The following is an 18230-nucleotide window of genomic DNA, read 5'->3' on the forward strand; positions in this document are numbered from 1 at the left end:
TTCCAAGATTTTGGATCATCTTTACTATCATTACTCTGAATTCCTTGTCAGGTAGACTGCCTATTTCCTCTTCATCTTTTGGCCTGGTGGATTTTTCCCTTGCTCCTTCATCTGTTTTGTGTTTCTCTGTCTTCTCATTTTGCTTAACTTTCTGTGTTTGGGGTCTCCTTTTCACAGGCTGCAGGTTCGTAGTTCCCGTTGTTTTTGGTGTTTGCCCGCGGTGGCTAAGGTTGGTTCAGTGGGTTGTGTAGGCCTCCTCGTGGAGGGGACTGGCGCCTGTGTTCTGGTGGGTGAGGCTGGATCTTGTCTTTCTTGCAGGACCGCATTCGGTCGTGTGTTTTGGGGTGTTTGTGACCTTATTATGATTTTAGGCAACCTTTCTGCTAATGGGTGGTGTTGTGTTTCTGTCTTGCTATTTGTTTGGCATAGGGTGTCCAGCACTGTAGCTTGCTGCTTGTTGAGTGGAGGTGGGTCTTAGTGTTGAGATGGAGATCTCTGGGAGAGCTTTTGCTGTTTGATATTACATGGATCCAGGAGGTCTCTGGTGGACCAATGTCTGGAACTCGGCTCTCCCACATCAGAGGCACAGGCTTGACACTCGGCTGGAGCACCAACACTCTGTCAGCCACACGGCTCAGAAAGAAAAGGGAGAAGAAAAGAAAGAAAGAAAGAAAAATAAAATAAAATAAAGTTATTATAATAAAAATTTTTTAATTATTAAAAATTAAAAAACATTTTTAAAGTAATAAACAAAAGAAAAAAAAGTAAAAGAAAGAACGAACAGAGCAACCAAACCCAAAAACAAATCCATCAAAGATAATAAGCACTAAAATCTATATTTATTTATTTTTATTTTTTATTTTTTTGTGGTATGCGGGCCTCTCACTGTTGTGGCCTCTCCCGTTGCGGAGCACAGCCTCCGGACATGCAGGCTAAGCGTCCATGGCTCACTGGCCCAGCCACTCTGCAGCATGTGGGATCTTCCCGGACCGGGGCATGAACCCATGTTCCCTGCATTGGCAGGCAGACTCTCAACCACTGTGCCACCAGAGAAACCCCTAAAATCTATATATTTTTTTTCAAATAAAGGACAGACAGAACCCTAGGACAAATGATAAAAGCAAAGCTATACAGACAAAATCACACTGAGAAACTTACACATACACAGTCACAAAAAGAGAAAAAGGGGAAAAAATTATATATCTATGCTAAAAAAAAAAAAAAAGGAAGAGAGCAACCTAATCAATAAACAAATCTACCAATGATAATAAGCTCTAAATACTAAAGTAAGTTAAACATAAATCCAGAAACAAATTAGATGCAGAAAGCAAACGCCAAGTCCACAGTTGCTCCCAAAGTCCACCTGCTCAATTTTGGGATGTTTCATTGTCTATTCAGGTATTCCACAGATGCTGGGTGCATCAAGTTGATTGTGGAGCTTTAATCCGCTGCTTCTGAGGCTGCTGGGAGAGGCTTCCCTTTCTCTTCTTTGTTTGCACAGCTCCTGCAGTTCAGCTTTGGATTTGGCCCTGCCTCTGTGTGTAGATCGCCTGAGGGCGTCTGTTCTTCCCCCAGACAGGAAGAGGTTAAAAGAGCAGCTGATTAGGGGACTCTGGCTCACTCAGGCCGGGGGGAGGAAGGGGCATGGATGTGGGGTGAGCCTGTGGCAGCAGAGACCAGCATGGCATTGCAACAGCCTGAGGCGTGCCGTGTGTTCTCCCTGGGATGTTGTCCCTGCATCACGGGACCCTGGCAGTGGTGGGCTGCACAGGCTTCTGGGAGGGGAGGTGCGGACAGTGACCTGTGCTTGCACACAGGCTTCTTCGTGGCTTCAGCAGCAGCCTTAGCATTTCATGCCCGTCTCTGGGGTCTGCACTGATAGCCGCAGATCGCGCCCATCTCTGGAGCTCGTTTAGGTGGTGCTCTGAATCCCCTCTCCTCGTGCACCCCAAAACAATGGTCTGTTGCCCCTTCGGAAGCTCCAGACTTTTTCCTGGACTCCCTCTCGGCTAGCTGTGGCACACTAGCCCCTTCAGGCTGTGTTCACGCAGCCAACCCCAGTCCTCTCCCTGGGATCTGGCCTCTGAAGCCCAAGCCTCAGCTCCCAGCCCCCACCCGCCCCAGCGGGTGAGCAAATAAGCCTCTCAGGCTGGTGACTGCTGGTCAGCACCGATCCTCTGTGCGGGAATCTCTCCACTTTGTCCTCCGCACCCCCATTGTTGCGCTCTCCTCCGTGGCTCCGAAGCTTCCCCCCAACCCACCCCCCTGTTTCCACCAGTGAAGGGGCTTCCTAGTGTGTGGAAACTTTTCCTCCTGCACAGCTCCTTCCCAGAAGTGCAGGTCCCGTCCCAATTCTTTTGTCTCTGTTTTTTCTTTTTTCTTTTGCCCTGCCCAGGTACATGGGGAGTTTCTTGCCTTTTGGGAAGCCTGAGTCTTCTGCCAGCTTTCAGTAGGTGTTCTGTAGGAGCTATTCCACATATAGATGTATTTCCAATGTATTTGTGGGTAAGAAGGTGATTTCCATGTCTTACTCCTCCATCATCTTGAAGGTTTCCCCATGACAATATTATTGACTGTATTCCCCACACTGTATATTTCATCCCCATAACTCATTTGGTAACTGGAAGTTTGTATCTCTTAATCTCCCTCATCTATTCCACTCACCCCCCCTACCCCTTCCCCTTTGGCAACCACCTGTTTATTTTCTGTATCTATGAGTCTGTTCTGTTTTGTTATGTTTGTTCATTTGTTTTGTTTTTTAGATACCATATATAAGTGAGATCATAGGGTATTTATCTTTCTCTTATTTCACTTAGTATTATACCTTCTAGGTTCATCCATGTTGTCGCAAATGTGAGATTTCATTCTTTTTTATGCCTAGTAATATTTAATGGCTGAGTAATATTCCATTGTATATATATATATCACATCTTCCTTATCCATTCATCTATTGATAGACACTTATGTTGCTTCCGTATCTTGGCTGTCATAAATAATGCTGCTATGAACATTGGGGTGCATATATGTTTTCGAATTAGTGCTTTTGTTTTCTTTGGAGAAATACCGAGAAGTGGAATTGCTGGATCATATGGTAGTTCTATTTTTGGTTTTTTGAGGAACTGCCATACTGTTTCCATATGGTCTGCAGCAACTTACATTCCCCCCAACAGTGTACAAGGGTTGCCTTTTCTCCACATCCTCACCAACAGTTGTTATTTGTTGTCTTTTTGATGATAAGTATTCTGACAGGTGTGAGGTGATATCTCATTGTAGTTTTGATTTGCATTTCCCCAATGATTAGTGAGGTTGAGCATCTTTTAATGTGCCTGTTGGCCATCTGTATGACTCCTTTGGAAAAATGTCTGTTCAGGTCCTCTGCCCGTGTTTTTAATTGGGTTGTTTTTTGATGTTGTCTGTCCTATATTTCATCCAAGGCACAGATGAATGACAAGTGTGTTTGAAGGCAGTTGTCTGGAAAAAAAACTCTTTTATAATTGTACCCTGTCAAGTCCAGTTCTTTTGTTTAGCCAGCTACAAATGTGTTCACTGCTACACCCACACAAATGAATTGGGTACCTGTGATGTGCAAGATTCTGACCTCTAAAGGGTTTGGGAATAAATAATATAATAAACAAAAGGCTTTGTAAAATTGGGCTGTTCTGGAAGCTACAGAAAGTAAGAACATGGGGGTTCAGGGGAGGGAGAAAGAACTTTAAGCAAGGACATTAGGAGAAAGAAGAGGGAGAATTTGAGTTGGGACTTCAAAAAATAAGCATAAGATTATGTTAAACATAAGATTTTGATAGTGTGAAAGACATTGTAGTTGGAGAGGTAACTTGAACAAAGTAACACAAGTTACAAAGTGCAAGAGGTACAGTTGGGAGGTGGAAATAGAAAAGTAGAAAAAAGTAGAATTTTTTTCCCCTTTCTCTCTCTCCTTCTCCCTCTCCTTCCCCTTTTGTTTTCTTCTTTCCTTCCTTCCCTCCCTCTTTTTTTTTTTTTTTGCCTGAAGCAAAAGATTCGTTTATCTGCGTAAGTGGTTAATGGTTTGCTTTAAGTAGTCTGTAATCCAGAGCCTGATGCTTACTCCTTACTAGTTAGATTCCTTGTTATTCTCAAACAGGAAAGTGAAGAGGCAGTGGTGGGGATTTCAATTTGAGAAAGTCAAAAGGTGTCTGTGTTCTTGTGTGTAGAAGGAAGGAAGAAGTGTGCGTGTCTTGCATTTTTAAAGTGGCAATTTTCATATTTTGACCCCATGCCTCTGATCCTAATATGTTCCATTACCATTTTATGTTGTATATTTTATAAAATTGAAAAAGAAACACCCAAGTTCTTTTAAGTACTCATTGCTACATTACAGAACACTTGTGCTGTAACCGTGTAAGGCTTGTCAGAGTGTACATGATGGGTTCACTGTGCTTTTGCATTTTTCCTCCAATGTGACTTAACTGGAAATTCCAGAGGCATTTACACTCCTTATAATAAACAGTGAAGCCCTGTGATTTGTATTAATGAACTCTAGACCTGAAATGTTCCTGTTTGTCATAATGATCTTGCCCCTTTCCTAACCATATTCCTCATGAGTTAATTCTTGTCTTAGTTTGTCTGCAGTAAAACATCTGACATCCAGAGCTATGTCTTGGTGTCAGGTGAGACAGCCACCTGTCATCTATGAGAGAGCCCGGGGTCAATTTGTGTTGTTTGGGGAATTTGATATTGATGGTGTTTGTATGGTGGAAACGATCTCTACACTTCAACAGTAGGATTTTGCAATCAACAGGGTAAAATCTAAGTTCCAAACAAGGTGTATTTGTCTTGCCACAGACTCAGCAGGGATCTCTTAGGCTTATTCTGCGTCTCCTTTTTTTCCAGAGCATTTTGTCAAGTCCCTGCCAGAATACCACGTGGTGGCTCCTGTCCGAGTCGACGCGAGCGGGCATTTTCTATCTTATGGCTTGCACCATCCTGTCACCAGCAGCAGGAGGAAGAGAGATTTGGATGGTCCAGAGGACCGGGTGTACTATAGAATTTCCCATGAGGAGAAGGACCTGTTTTTTAACTTGACGGTCAATCAGGGATTACTTTCCAAAAGCTACATCGTGGAGAGGAGATATGGGAACCTCTCCCATGTGAAGATGGAGGCTTCCTCGGGTCCCCCCTGCCATCTCAGGGGCACAGTTCTGCAACAAGGCACCAGGGTTGGGACTGCAGCCCTCAGTGCCTGCCATGGACTGGTGAGTCCCCTTACTTCTCTGCCCTCAGTCCCTGACTGTCGTGGCCTGCACACCCACTGCCAGTGGGTTCGTAGATGCATTTAACACATAGGAATTGAGCACTTGTGATGTGCATGGTCCGGGCTTCCAAACAGGCTGGGGGGAAAATGCATAAAATTAAAATCAGTCTGGGTGGTGTGGGGAATAAGGACATTGAGGGTCCAGGAAGAATTTCAACCAGGAATATCAGAGCAAGAAGAGGAGGGGATCAGAGTTGGGTCTTCAACCTCTGAGGCAGCTCTGAGCGTGCTGGTGACTGACTGGCTGGCCAGCCCCTTTTGAGTTAGTAAAACCTGGATCTGGACTGGGTGGCCAGCCCCTTTTGAGTGCGAGGCTTACAGATGGGATGGTGATGGCAGCAGCTGCTATGATCTAATTGTTGACTGTGTGTAGTTTATAATCAGATATCATGTGGGCCCTTGGCCTGTCAGTTGATTCCTTTGTGTCTCCATTTTCTCCTCTGTAAAATGGAGATAATGATAGCACCCAACTCACAGAGCAGGGGTTGGCAAACTACAGCCCACAGGCCAAATCTGGACCACCTCTTCTTTCTATAAATAAAATTTTATTGAAACACAGATATGCCCATGTGTTTATATTGTCTACAGCTGCTTTTGAGCTACAACAGCAGAGCTGAGTGGTCAGGATAGGGACCGTATGGGGTCACGAGGCCCCAGATATTTGCCACCTGGTCTTTGCAGAAAAAGTTTGCTGACCCCTGTAATAGAGTACTGTGAGAATTAAATGAATTCATATATATATAAATCTTAGAAGAGTATTTAGTAAATAATAGATACTCAATGAATATTGGCTGCTATTATTATTATTTATATTTCTAATATGCCACGCACTGGAATGTGTGGCTTATTATGTGATTTATGCACATTGTCCTCTCTACAATGTCCCCCCACCCCGCCACCAGTTTAGCTATGTTTTAACAGATGATGCAGCTTGGAGATGTTGAATATCTTTACTGTGCTCTTGTTAATTTGAGCCCGAGTCTTGTTCTGTGCTGCATCTCAAAATGTGACCAAGCTTGTTTTTCAAAATTTAAACCTTAAAAAAAAAGTGGTCCCTTTGTTCCCCCTTACTTCTAGCAGTGACAACAGTGACAGCCCCACTGGCAGCTGCATGGTGAATGCCTAGGACTTATGTTGAGGTTTTGTCATGCTGGAGTAGGGGGCAGGCACCAGCACTAACCAAGGGTACTTAGGGACTGACTGTGGGCAGCAAGCCTCCGGAGTCCTGGGGACAGTTGTGGCAGAGACTTGGGCATTGGCCTTGGCACCTGTACCTGGGCTGTTTTTTAGAAAATAAATTTATTTATTTATTTATTTGTTTGTTTGTTTGTTTATTTATTTTTGGCTGCATTGGGTCTTCGTTGCTGCGCACGGGCTTCCTCTAGTTGTGACGAGCGGGGGCTCCTATTCGTTGCGGTGAGTGGGCTTCTCATTGCGGTGGCTTCTCTTGTTGTGGAGCACGGGCTCTAGGCGTGTGGGCTTCAGTAGTTGTGGCACGTGGGCTCAGTAGTTGTGGCTCGCGGGCTCTAGAGCACAGGCTCAGTAGTTGTGGCACATTGGCTTAGTTGCTCCGCGGCATGTGGAATCTTCCTGGACCAGGGTTCAAACCCGTGTCCCCTGCGTTGGCAGATGGATTCTTAACCACTGCGCCACAAAGGAAGTCAGACCGGGGTTGTTTTGACGGGCAAACCCGCTAGTGGCATTCACATTCCTACAGAAAGTGCTCATCTCAAATCCTCCCATCCCTACTGCCAGTTTGATGAGAATCCTGCTCTTCATAATTTAAGAGTCTGTTTATCCTGTACCTGTCTAGTTTGGCTTTGCTTGAAAACTGTGGGAAAATTAATGTAAAACATTGTACATCAGTTTAAAGGTACCAAGAAAGTTCAATATTCTGAGGGACCTCTGGGGATGAATCATTTTGTACAATAAGTGGAAAGTCTTGCTTTGCCTTTTTTTTTTTTTTTGGTAAATCTAGATTTTCATATGTAGCTAGTTATCATTTCATAAATGACACAAAATAAAAAAAGATGCCCTATTCTTTTCTTCTTCTCCCAGGGTCTCATACAGTGCTTGGTTGAACCAGGGGATATCTCCTGGCTCCATGGTCCTAATCCTCTGGGTTTCCTCTGGGTTCATATCACATTTTCCCTTTGCAATTTCTGCTTTCATTTCTATGAGACAACCCTGGAAGCATCAGTGTCACCTGATCCTCTACAACTAGGGTAACAGAAGAAAGAGCCCTTGTTCTAGAAGGACAGGCACCTAGGAGTGAAGTGATCCACAAAACAAACATGCAAAAGACACGCTGCTCCAGAGAACACTGATGGGGGAACCAACATATAGTCATTAACCATTAACCATTCATAAACCATTATCGTACTCATAAAATCCTAGAAAGTTTAAATGTCATTGCCTTTCTGTGGCCTAGAGCAGTTTGGTCTGTGACGTCACGAATCAACATCACCTGGGATTTCATTAAAAAGGCAAATTCATGGGCTCCACTTCAGAACCAGTGCATCAGAATCTCTGGGGGTGGGCAGAAACCTATGTGAGTGTGTTTTAACAGCTTTACTGAGATATAATTCACATACATACAATTTACCCACTTAAAGTATACAATCCAATGGCTTTAAATATATTCACAGGGTTGTGCAGCCATCACCACAATAGATTTTAGAACATTCTCATTAGCCCCCAAAGAAACCCCTTAGCAGTCACTCTCCAATCCTCCCATCTCCCCTCCTCCTTGGGAGCCTCAAATCTACTTTTGGTGTCTGTTAACTGCTTTATTTGAAACCTTTGATTTAATGACCACTTCAGGAGATTCTGATGTTCCCTAAAGGCCTGGACTAGGGCAGTCATTCTTAACCCAGGCTGAACATTAGATCAACTAAGGAGTTTTTTTTTTAATTGAAATATAGTTGATTTACAATAATGTGTTAATTTCAGGTGTACAGCAAAGTGATTCAGCTATATATATATATATATATATATATATATATATATATATATATATCAGATTATTTTTCATTATAGGTTATTACAAGTTACTGAATAGTTATTCCCTGTGCTGTATAGTAGCACCTAAGGAGCTTTAAAAAAGTACCCATGCCACAACCCCATCTTCCAGATGCTCTGATTTGACTGGTCAGTGGGGGTGGAGCCCAGGCATCAGTATTTTTAAAAGCTCTCTAGGAGATTCTGATGTCCATTAGATGTTGCCAATCACTGGATTAGTGCAAGTGGGTATTAGTTAGCAGTATTAGCCAATATTGCTCTAAAGTAGCCACTCACCCCAGGTGATTCTAGAATGCAGCCAGGGTTGAGGACCATTGCCCTCAATTTCTCCCTACTTCCATCTTGTTTTCTCTAAGGGAAATTGCATACTGTTTAGCATTATTCCAGGCTTGGGAATAGAATACTGGGAGCTTTGCAATTTCTAATGGCCCCAGAAAGCTGCAAGATCCACCATGTGGCCATTTTCAGATTCAGATTTCAGATTCATGCTAAGCACAGGAGCACAAAGAAACAAATGTGAACTAACACACTTATGTGGTGGCCAAGATGATGGAAACTTTTAGATCTAAATCACTGAATGATGTTTTTCCAGGAGAACTAGTCCACTGGGATTATTTTGGATCTTTTCACACATAATTGGACAATTAATGGATGATTATAAAAAAGGCACCAAAAGCCAAATGAGTTTCTTCTGTGAGCACACAAGTTGGCTGGCTTCAAGCTCGTTTGCTCATGTGCCATCATTTCACAGTGCTCATCTACAGTGGTTCTAGTCAAAAGGTAGTGGTTGGACTTGCCTCTGATTTCTCCTGGCCAGTTGTCTGGGGCCTGATCTCCAGGATATTTATTTTCCTTTTCACCCAGGGATGACCCCACACTCAGATTCACAGGATGGCAGGCTTAGGATATGCTGCCTCTAAGCCTCCCAGCACTCCTAGGGACAGAGGTGGCTTTGGGGAAGGCTTTCTGAGGCAGGAAACTCTCTTGTGTGGAGCAGGACATTTACTTCTTGTTCGTATGGCTCAGGGCTGGCATATTCTTTGCTTCAGATGGGGTCATCCTAATGTTGGAGGCTGTGTTCTCTTGGAGTTTTCTATAATTTGAGATTCATCTAGTCTCGCTTGGAGAAGACTCAAATGGTTACAAACTGAAGACCCAAGAAAGGTCACCCATGACAAGATGTGGATGACCTCCTTCCTCCAGTTAATATCCTCTCACACGGCTCTGGTACCCATCCTCTTGGAAGCTGCTTTCAGACCGGGTCAGTCCCCGTCTGAAAGTTGGCTCAGCAACTTTCTGTCATCTTCACCATTTTCACCATCTTTTCCCCTCAACACTTTTATAAACTTTGAAGTTATGGAATTTGTTTCTTTTGAACAGTTTAGTTGATTTGTTTTATTCTATGTTCTTTGATAGAGAAACTGTATTCTTTAATCAATTAGATTCGGAATTCATCCGCAGTGGGAGTTGTTACCTGTGAGAACCCTGGGGTGGTGTTGGATTTGCTGTTATCAAGGGCCCTACAGGATGTGTTGCAGGCTAGTTTGCCGTTCATATTTCAGTTTAGATTTCTGGACTGGGAGGATAGTGCAAGGTGTTAGACTCCACACTTACGTGTGGCACAGGATTGGGGTTCTGCCTCTTCATGGAGTACCCCACTTCCACCAAGGGGCTTGGGCTAGGCACCCACTATCTAGACTGCATCCTTGAGTCAGTAAAAAAAATATTTTTAATTTTTACTCACAGTCAGGCACAGCATTTCTCAGCTCAGTCTTTATTAAAGTGAATACAGTTCTTGGCTCCATCCTAAACCCTAGCCTCAATTCCAGGCCCTGCTGAGGAGTTGAAGGCTGACCCCTAATCTGAATAGCAGTGTTATTCAACTTCAACTCCTACTCAACTCTCTTTCGCTTTCCCTTTGGGCCTATTGAGATTTCCTGTCTTGTTTCAAGCTCAACTATGGATTAAAATTTTGAAAAGGTGGTATTTTTAGTTTTTTTAGAGTTAAACTTTTTATCTTGAGATAGTTGTAGTTTCGTATGCCATTGTAAGAACCTCTACAGAGAGGTCCCCTTCTCCCCCAATGGTAACATCTTGCAAAATTACTATATGATATCATAGACAGGATCTGACATTGATACAGTCAAGATGCCTAACATTACCATCAAAACAATCACTCATGTTGTCCTTTTAGGCACACTCATTTCCTTCCTGCCTCCTTTCTCTCCTTATGTTTCCATTTTGTATTTAAGTTCATGATCATTTTGAGTTCATTTTTGTTTAAAGTGTGAGACTTAGGTAAAGGTTCATTCCCTTTCTTCCTCCCTCCCTCCCTCCCTTCCATCCTTCCTTCCTTCCTCCTTTTTCTTCTCTTTTTTTTGCCTATGGATGTCTGATTGCTCTAGCACCATATTTTAAAGGCTACCTTCCCTCTATTGAATTGCTTCTGCACTTGTCAAAAATCAGTTGGACATATTTCTGTGAGTCTATTTCTGAGTTTTATGTTCTAGTCTACCAATAGAATTTTCATTCCTATGGCTTCATTACTATTGCTTTAAAATCAGTATTGAAATCAAGTAGACTGATCGCTCCCATTTTATTCTTCTTTTTCAGAATTATTTTAGTAATTCTAACTTCTTTTCCTTTCCATATAAATTTTAGAATAATCTGATGATAAAAAATTGCTGAGATTTTTTTGACAGGAATTATATTAAACCTATATATTAATTTGGGGAAATTGATATTTACTACGTTAGTCTTCCAATCCATGAACATGGTAGGTCTCTTCCAATTCTGCCCATGAGACCTATCTAGGTTGACTGGAGGAACTGAAAGGTCCACGATGCTTGGTCCACCCTCTTTCCCAAGGTGAGAGTTATATAGCCTTCTGGGGAGGAATTCTAAATCCCACTCTGATGGCATTTCTTACAGGAAATCTTCCAGCCCATCACCCTTATAATATCACCCATTGGGTGGGCTGTCCTTGTGGGGCAGCAGACCTATCCCACCCATAGGGTAGTTAGCGTGGGTAGAGAATGACTCTCTTAAATAAACTCCAACAGTTGCCTTTTTTTCCCCTCTGGATCGGATAATTTATTTGGGAAAAAAAATAGTGAACATTTTTGCAAATTTGTTCCCCTGGTTTGTTCGGTCATATTAATTCTTGAAATATTCTGTTTTGGAAAGTTTCCTGATTCTAAATTAGTCTGGTAGAATGAGAGCAAGTTCTTCTGTACTGAGCCTCACTGTCTCCCCATCATGGAAAGACGGGGGCTGGTGGGATGACCACATTTTATTCATAGGTGAGATTTGGCTCATCGATTTAGGGCATGCTTGGAGAAGAGTGTCCTGGTGTAACATAAGTTTCTGTGCCTCAGTAGTATGATCTATGATTTCTTTTCAGTCCGAAGGACTTCAGTGCCCTTTTAATTTGACTGCCTTTTTATAAGCTTTTAAATGTGCAACCTATCTGGAAAGTTGTGGCAAGAACCTTCTTTTTAGTGACTGTTTTCATTCCAACATGCCCTTTGCAATCTATCTGTCTATCTATCTATCATCATTATATCTATCAATCTAATCATCTAATTATTTGTCTATCTATTATCTATATCCTCTATCTCTATCTCTGTATATGTATATGTATGTGACTAACTACTACATTTGTATATCTAACTCTGACATTTCTTGGAACTTCAACTGTCTGTTTGCCATTTCCACATGCCGAACAGGAATCTCAAATTTAACATGTTCAAAGCAACACCCTCAATTCCCTGCTCCCACACTCTTCCCTATTGCTGTACATGGTAACTCCCTTCTCCCTGTTGCCCAGGTCAAAAACCCATGGCATTATTCTATCATTGACTCATCTATTTTTCTCACACTCTGTATCTATTCTTATCAGCAAGTCCTATCAGCTCTTCCTTCAAAATATCAATATATGCAGAATTTACCAATCTTGTCACTTCCACAGTTAACCCCCTAGTCCAGAAATTCTCAGCAGGGCTGGTTGTGCCCGCCAAGTGACATTTGGCAATGTCTGGAGACATTTTGGGTTGTCACCCCTGGGAGAGGGGAGGATTTTGTCTGGCATCTAGTGAGGCCAAGGATGCTACTAAACTTCCTATAATGCACAGAACAGCCCCATAACAAAGGATTCTATGGTCCAAAGTGTCAACTGTTCCGAGGCTGAGAAACCGTGCCCTAGTCCTAGTCCCCATTCTCTCTGCTCTGGACCATTGCATTGACCTCCCAAATGGCTCCTCTGCTTCTTCCCTTAACTCCCTACAAGCTGTTACTCACAGACTGACAAGACTGGACTTCTAAACACATTTATAGAGCAGTGCGTTCTTCTGCTTAAAACCTTCTACTGGTTTTAAGTCCACGATGCTTGGTCCTCCCTCTCTCAAGAAAATCCAAATAACTTGCCCTGGCTTCCAAAGCTCCCTCTGATCTGGGGGGCCCACCTCCCTGCACCCCTCTCCCACCATGTTGCCCTCCTGCAGAGTCCTCTAGCCACACTGACCTTCTCTCTGTTTTTCAAAGTGTCAGGCACACTCTGGCTTCATTGTCTTTGCATGGACGGTTTCCTCTGCCTACAACACTCTTCCCTCGGATTTCTACATAGCTGCTCCTTCTCCTTCTGTCTTTCAGATCCCAGCTTGTGGTCTTCCCTGACTACACAAAGTCTACACTCCTCCGGTATTCTATCGCATTGCCTATTTTATTTTTTAAAAAACCTACAATACCTGATATTTTCTTCTCTTTTTTGCTTAACTTTTCTTCCTCTCACCCTGTCTTATTTGCACATGTTAAGCTGTGTTTCATAATAAACACTCAGTAAATAGTGGTTGAATGGATGTGCTTATTTCAGTATTTAGCCTTTATACTGCTCCAAGTTTCTGTAGACCCTCCCAGTCTGTGGCTTCACAATGAGATTATAGTTCCTCAGCTACCCAAGCAATGACTTGAATGTCATCTATTGAACTCCAGAATGCAGTCTGCTTAAATGTTCCCTGAGCCACTTCTGATAGGTTCCCAGGGTGCTTGTTCCCCATCATGGCTGGGTGATGTTACCTCTGCTTCAAGATCCTCCTGGGTCTATCACTCTACAAGCATGGTGACTGCCACCATCATGTTGACTTTGGCAAGGGGACACCACAATCAACTTTGCTATTCTCTTCTGTGTCTCATTCAGGCCTTTCCTTAGTTCTGTAAAACACATCAGAGTCCAAACTATAATTTTCAGCAAGCTTTCTTTGAAGGTTTGCATGTAAAAGGAAGAGAAGTACAACACAAATAATAACCTAAAACTGCTGCTCACCTTGCCTGTGCTTAGAGCCTAGGCTGAACTTCAAGAGCATCTCTAACCAAGCACTTGGGCTTTCGTTGTGTAGCAAGAATCACCCTACAGCAGTCTCCAGGGTAAGGGATGCACCTAAACATAGTTCTCTCCTGAGGCCTGGGCCCAATCATGAGGCCGCTGGGAAAGGAGGAAATTTCCCTAGCCTCAGGCCCATCTTTGTTTCTAGTTCTCCTTTCCAGGAGTTTCTTTCAAGGAATAACTACTTTCTTCAGAAGGATGCCCAACCTAAAGGTGCTGGGTCCCACCGGGCAGTTTCTGTGTTACTAACCCTACAAAGGTACCCCATCCAGGGGACCAGTTGGGGCTGAAATCCATCTCAGGCTCTGCCAGCCGAAGCATGTCCTGGCTCCAGGAGGAAAAGGGGTATTTTTATAATCCCTTTGCTCAAAGAGGAGCATCTTTTTGTAATTTGTCTACTTAGATGCAGTGCCTTTTAAAATTCATCTGTCTGGAGGGGGCATCTGCTAAAACTTCATCTGCCTCCCCTGCAATTGCCCCCTCTTGCAATTTGCACAAATGTGTGCTACTGCAGTAGCCCTGGACCCCCCTTCCCATAGGACTTGGCTCTGTGGCCCCCAAGTGACAATCACAGGAGAACACAACAATCCACGGCCAGTGTGTTCCCCAAAGCCTGAGGTATTCAGTTTCAGATAACAGTGTGGAGAGATGGGGGGTGGTGGTGGTGTGAATTAGTAACAGACCCTTTTCCACTGAGGTGCAGCAAGTCCTGACCCAGTGCCTTTCCCAATCTCCCCTTTGCTTCAAGGTGAAGAACAAGTCTGTTCTATTTCCTGAAAATCGGGGGTCTTTGCTACTGATCTCCAGTGAACAACTGCTTGAGCTGGAACACAAGGGAGGGGGTCTTCTCAAGAAGAAACAATTATTGATACATAAAGGCTCAGTTTCTATAAATATGTGTAGAGAAAAAACATTTCTCCCATACAGATTCCCAAAACTGCAGTGAAACATTTCTGCTGAAATATATACCCAAGAGTCATGCTTGAAGGCATCCTTTTCTTTCTTTGCTTAGCCATCTTCACACTGAAGTGAATAGAATTTTAATCTTTGTCACCAGAACAAATGGAAGGGATACTCTGAAAAGAAATTCAATCTTCGGATGCAGGACAGTATGGAACTTTGGAATCGTTTTCCAGCTTCTCACCAGCAAGGTATCAGTTTTTGCTAGGATGGGCTGTTACAATAATTTTAACAGTTTAAATTTTGTTAGGTTCCGATGTCTAAAAATGCAAGAATTAAGTGTTCTCTGCATTTTGCTATGTGAATGCTACAAATGAGACTAGTGACATTTAAAAGTCTCTGCTTTATGATGGTGCCTCTATTGAGAGGGATATACTTTATACCATATCACTCCCTCGAGTGCTGTTGAGTTCTTGGCCCAGATGGAAAGCCCTGCTGGTTCCTTTAACATACAATCAAAAAATGCAACCGTTTCTGCCCTCTTGTTCTTGAACTCAGCTGAAGCTTGGGGTGATGTAGCTGAGGAATGAAACCCGCTGGCAGGACTGTGTGGGAAAACTTTCTCAGCGTGGCTTCTTGCCTTGCTTCCCGACGTGGAACTTGGTGGCTTGTTTGCAGAAAGCGCTCATTTGAGTTGTGAGGTGCCTGTGTGTCAGAGTTTGTTGTTCCTCGCCAGGGGGAAGGAAAGAAATGCTCTGTGTATCTCCCAACTCTGCTCTCAGGCCGAGGAATTCTCCGTGACCCCTGACCTTTGGGGGTTGCCTGGTAAGACCCATGCTTACTCAGACATTAGACTTTGGAACGGGGCCTCTAGCAGGTGGGAGATTCCTCTCCTCACTATAATGCTTTGTGTTACAGGCTCATAGATATGAGCATTTTCCCCCCTGCTTCTCTCCCTTTTTGTCTTTGTGCTTATTTTTCAATTCATCAGGTTCATTTTGTGAGTTCCCAGCTTGACAGATTGAAAGTGAGAGAGAGACCTGAAGAATCAGTAGTTCAAGAATCACTGATTGTGAATCAGGGATCCTCCCTATGGTCCAGGAGAGGAATGACCCTCAGCTGTGATGGGAGATGAGAGGCTGGATGTTCTGTTTATTATCAGGCTACTTACTTGGCTTACGGGTCCACACAAGTGCAGCATGGAGATGTTACTCTTTTCTTCTCTGGAGACTTTACTTTGAATCTCATTTCTGTTTTCATTACAGAGACTGAAGATTAGGTGTCCAGAGTTTCTCACTAGATGTTCATATATTAATATTTCTCTTCTTTTTTTGATCCAGCATGAATCATAGGTCAAAGGAGCTTAAATATTAGCTTTCAGAAAGATCTGGTTCTTTTCAAAAATGTCTCCATTGACTGACAGTTGTTAATAAGGACGTTGAAAAATGAGAAAACAGGAGGCCTGGGTTTTAGTTTTCATAATTGAAAATAACGTTTTAACTTGACTTTTGGAGATGATCTTTCAGGGTGATAGGACTGATTTAATTTTAACCACCATATAACCCATGTCGGAGAGACACAGCCAAGTCAGGGGAGATGGCATATTTTTCACATGGAGCAGTCCCACTGGATTTGGGAGTCACAGGAACTGAGTTCAAGTCCAATCTCAATACTTACTAACGATGTAACCTTAGATGGGATCCTTTGCCCATTTGGGTCTCTTATTTGAGTGGACTGGGTCCTTGCAACTAAATGTGTGGCCCATGGACCAGCAGAATGAGCACCACCTGGGAGCCTGTTAGAAATGCAGGTTCTCAGATCCTACCCTTCTCGTCTGCTGAATCAGAACCTAAATTTTAACAAGATCCCCATGGGATTTGTATGTGCATTAAAATTTGACAGGCACTGGCCCATCAAACCCAGCTTCCCTAATTCTATTTGAGTTCAGTCTTTTACATATTGCATCCTTTTGGCAAATCGTTTGCTCAAATGCCTAATGACGCATAGAAGCAGTGGGTGGGAGATGCTGCTATTCTAATCGGTGTGGATGAGTGAAAGGATGGAAGAGGAATCTTAGATAATGTGACCCAGAAAAAGACTGAGAAGGTACATGTGACCTTGGGAGCCAAATAAGATGGGTTCAAGTGGTCAGGTACCCATTGTCATCCTTCGCTGCTCTTGTGTCCTCTGAAGTGTTTTGTTATGTTAGAGCCCATGTCTTTGGCATGGCAGCTCTTACCAGGACAACTTCTGGTGGTTCTCAGACTCATTCTCATCTCTCTGGTGCCTGTGCTAAGTAGCAATCTCTTGTTTCTGTGTCTTCATCTAAACTGTTGAGAAGAAACAAGCTTTCTGGGCCCTGGAAGGCTGGGAGAGACAATAACAACTGATACTGTTTAGACTTTCATCCCCTTCCCAAAGGGATGGAGCCTTGTTGATGGTAAGTTTGGGTAAAGAATGAAGACACCTTGATGTTTATAAATATTCCCTTAAGAGATTATAAGTGTGGCATTTTCCAGAATGTTTGTGAAAGTCGAGGTATAAAAGGCAAAGCAAGAATGGGGCTCCCTTCTCAGCTCTGGGAGGACACTATCCATGCAGAGAGGGCCACTTACAGCAGTGCACCCCCTAGACCACAGGGACAGGAGACACAGCCTCTGCTCCTGAGCCTGGCCACCTTACTTCCATTAAGTTCTATATCCTTGACTAAATACTTTGGGGCCTTAGAGAAAGTGTGCATATGTTTCTCTTTCCACTTGTCTGTAACCATTTGCTAACACCACAGTTGTTCTGTTTGCCTTCTTCATAGATTATACCTGGTTATTTGCTTTTAAGGCTTTAAAAATAGTCAAAAACTGAAAATCTTCTGCTAAACAAACTCATTAGAAAATGAACTTCTGAGATTCCCCAATGGTGTATGTTGCTGGATTTGTTGATTTCCCTGCTTGAGATAATCCAGGAGTTCACTTAAAAAGAGTGACTTTCCTACACCAGTGCTTCCTTCCAGACCCAGCTTCTTTGACTTCCAGACCACACATTCTCACTGCAATCCCTTCATGGTTCTGCAGTGAAATTGGCTGCGATGACAGTAAGCTATTCTGAGAAACAGATTTATCAATTACAAAAGTTCATACTAAATGGTCCCATTTCATGTCATTGACTCTCCCCTTCACGAATCCACCATACCCTGACCACCCGCCACCCTGTTTACAGACAGATTTTTCCCTCACTTGATTTCTGCTTTGGCCCCAAAGAATGAGTCACACAATTAAAAAATGCACAGCTTCCAGTCTCTGACTGGGTCATCAGATAGCACTACTTTCCTTCCAAGCAGGCTTCCTTTCTTCTAGCAAATTAAAAAAAAATTATTTTTTAAGTTTACCACTGAACTTTTCTCTTTCCGATCCTCCAACATTCTCGGCTTATCTCTTAATGACCAGTCTCCCTACCCTCCCCGGTTGTGAGTTTTCTGGGCTTTCCCTTTGGCTTTCCTTTCTCTTTCTTGCTTTTGCTGTATTTTAGGTATTTTTACAATTTTTTAAAGCACATCTTCAGAAGGAACACATGAGGTTGAGCTGTTCATTGAATAAGGCTTATTTAACTTCTAAAACTTATGTGTATATTTAGCTTTGCAAA

General features: G+C 43.0%; 1 protein-coding gene across 1 annotated transcript in view; it reads left to right on the plus strand.

Moving 5' to 3' along the window:
• ADAMTS12 (ADAM metallopeptidase with thrombospondin type 1 motif 12) overlaps positions 1-18230 on the plus strand; it is a 399145-nt gene that overhangs the window by 18652 nt on the left and 362263 nt on the right. Inside the window, 1 exon segment of the mRNA XM_082622837.1 lies at positions 4873-5234. Within this exon segment, the coding sequence (XP_082478963.1) occupies positions 4873-5234 (362 nt within the window).

Source organism: Mesoplodon mirus, assembly GCF_964341445.2.
Source record: "Mesoplodon mirus genome assembly, chromosome: 5".
Taxonomy (NCBI): Eukaryota; Metazoa; Chordata; class Mammalia; order Artiodactyla; family Ziphiidae; genus Mesoplodon; species Mesoplodon mirus.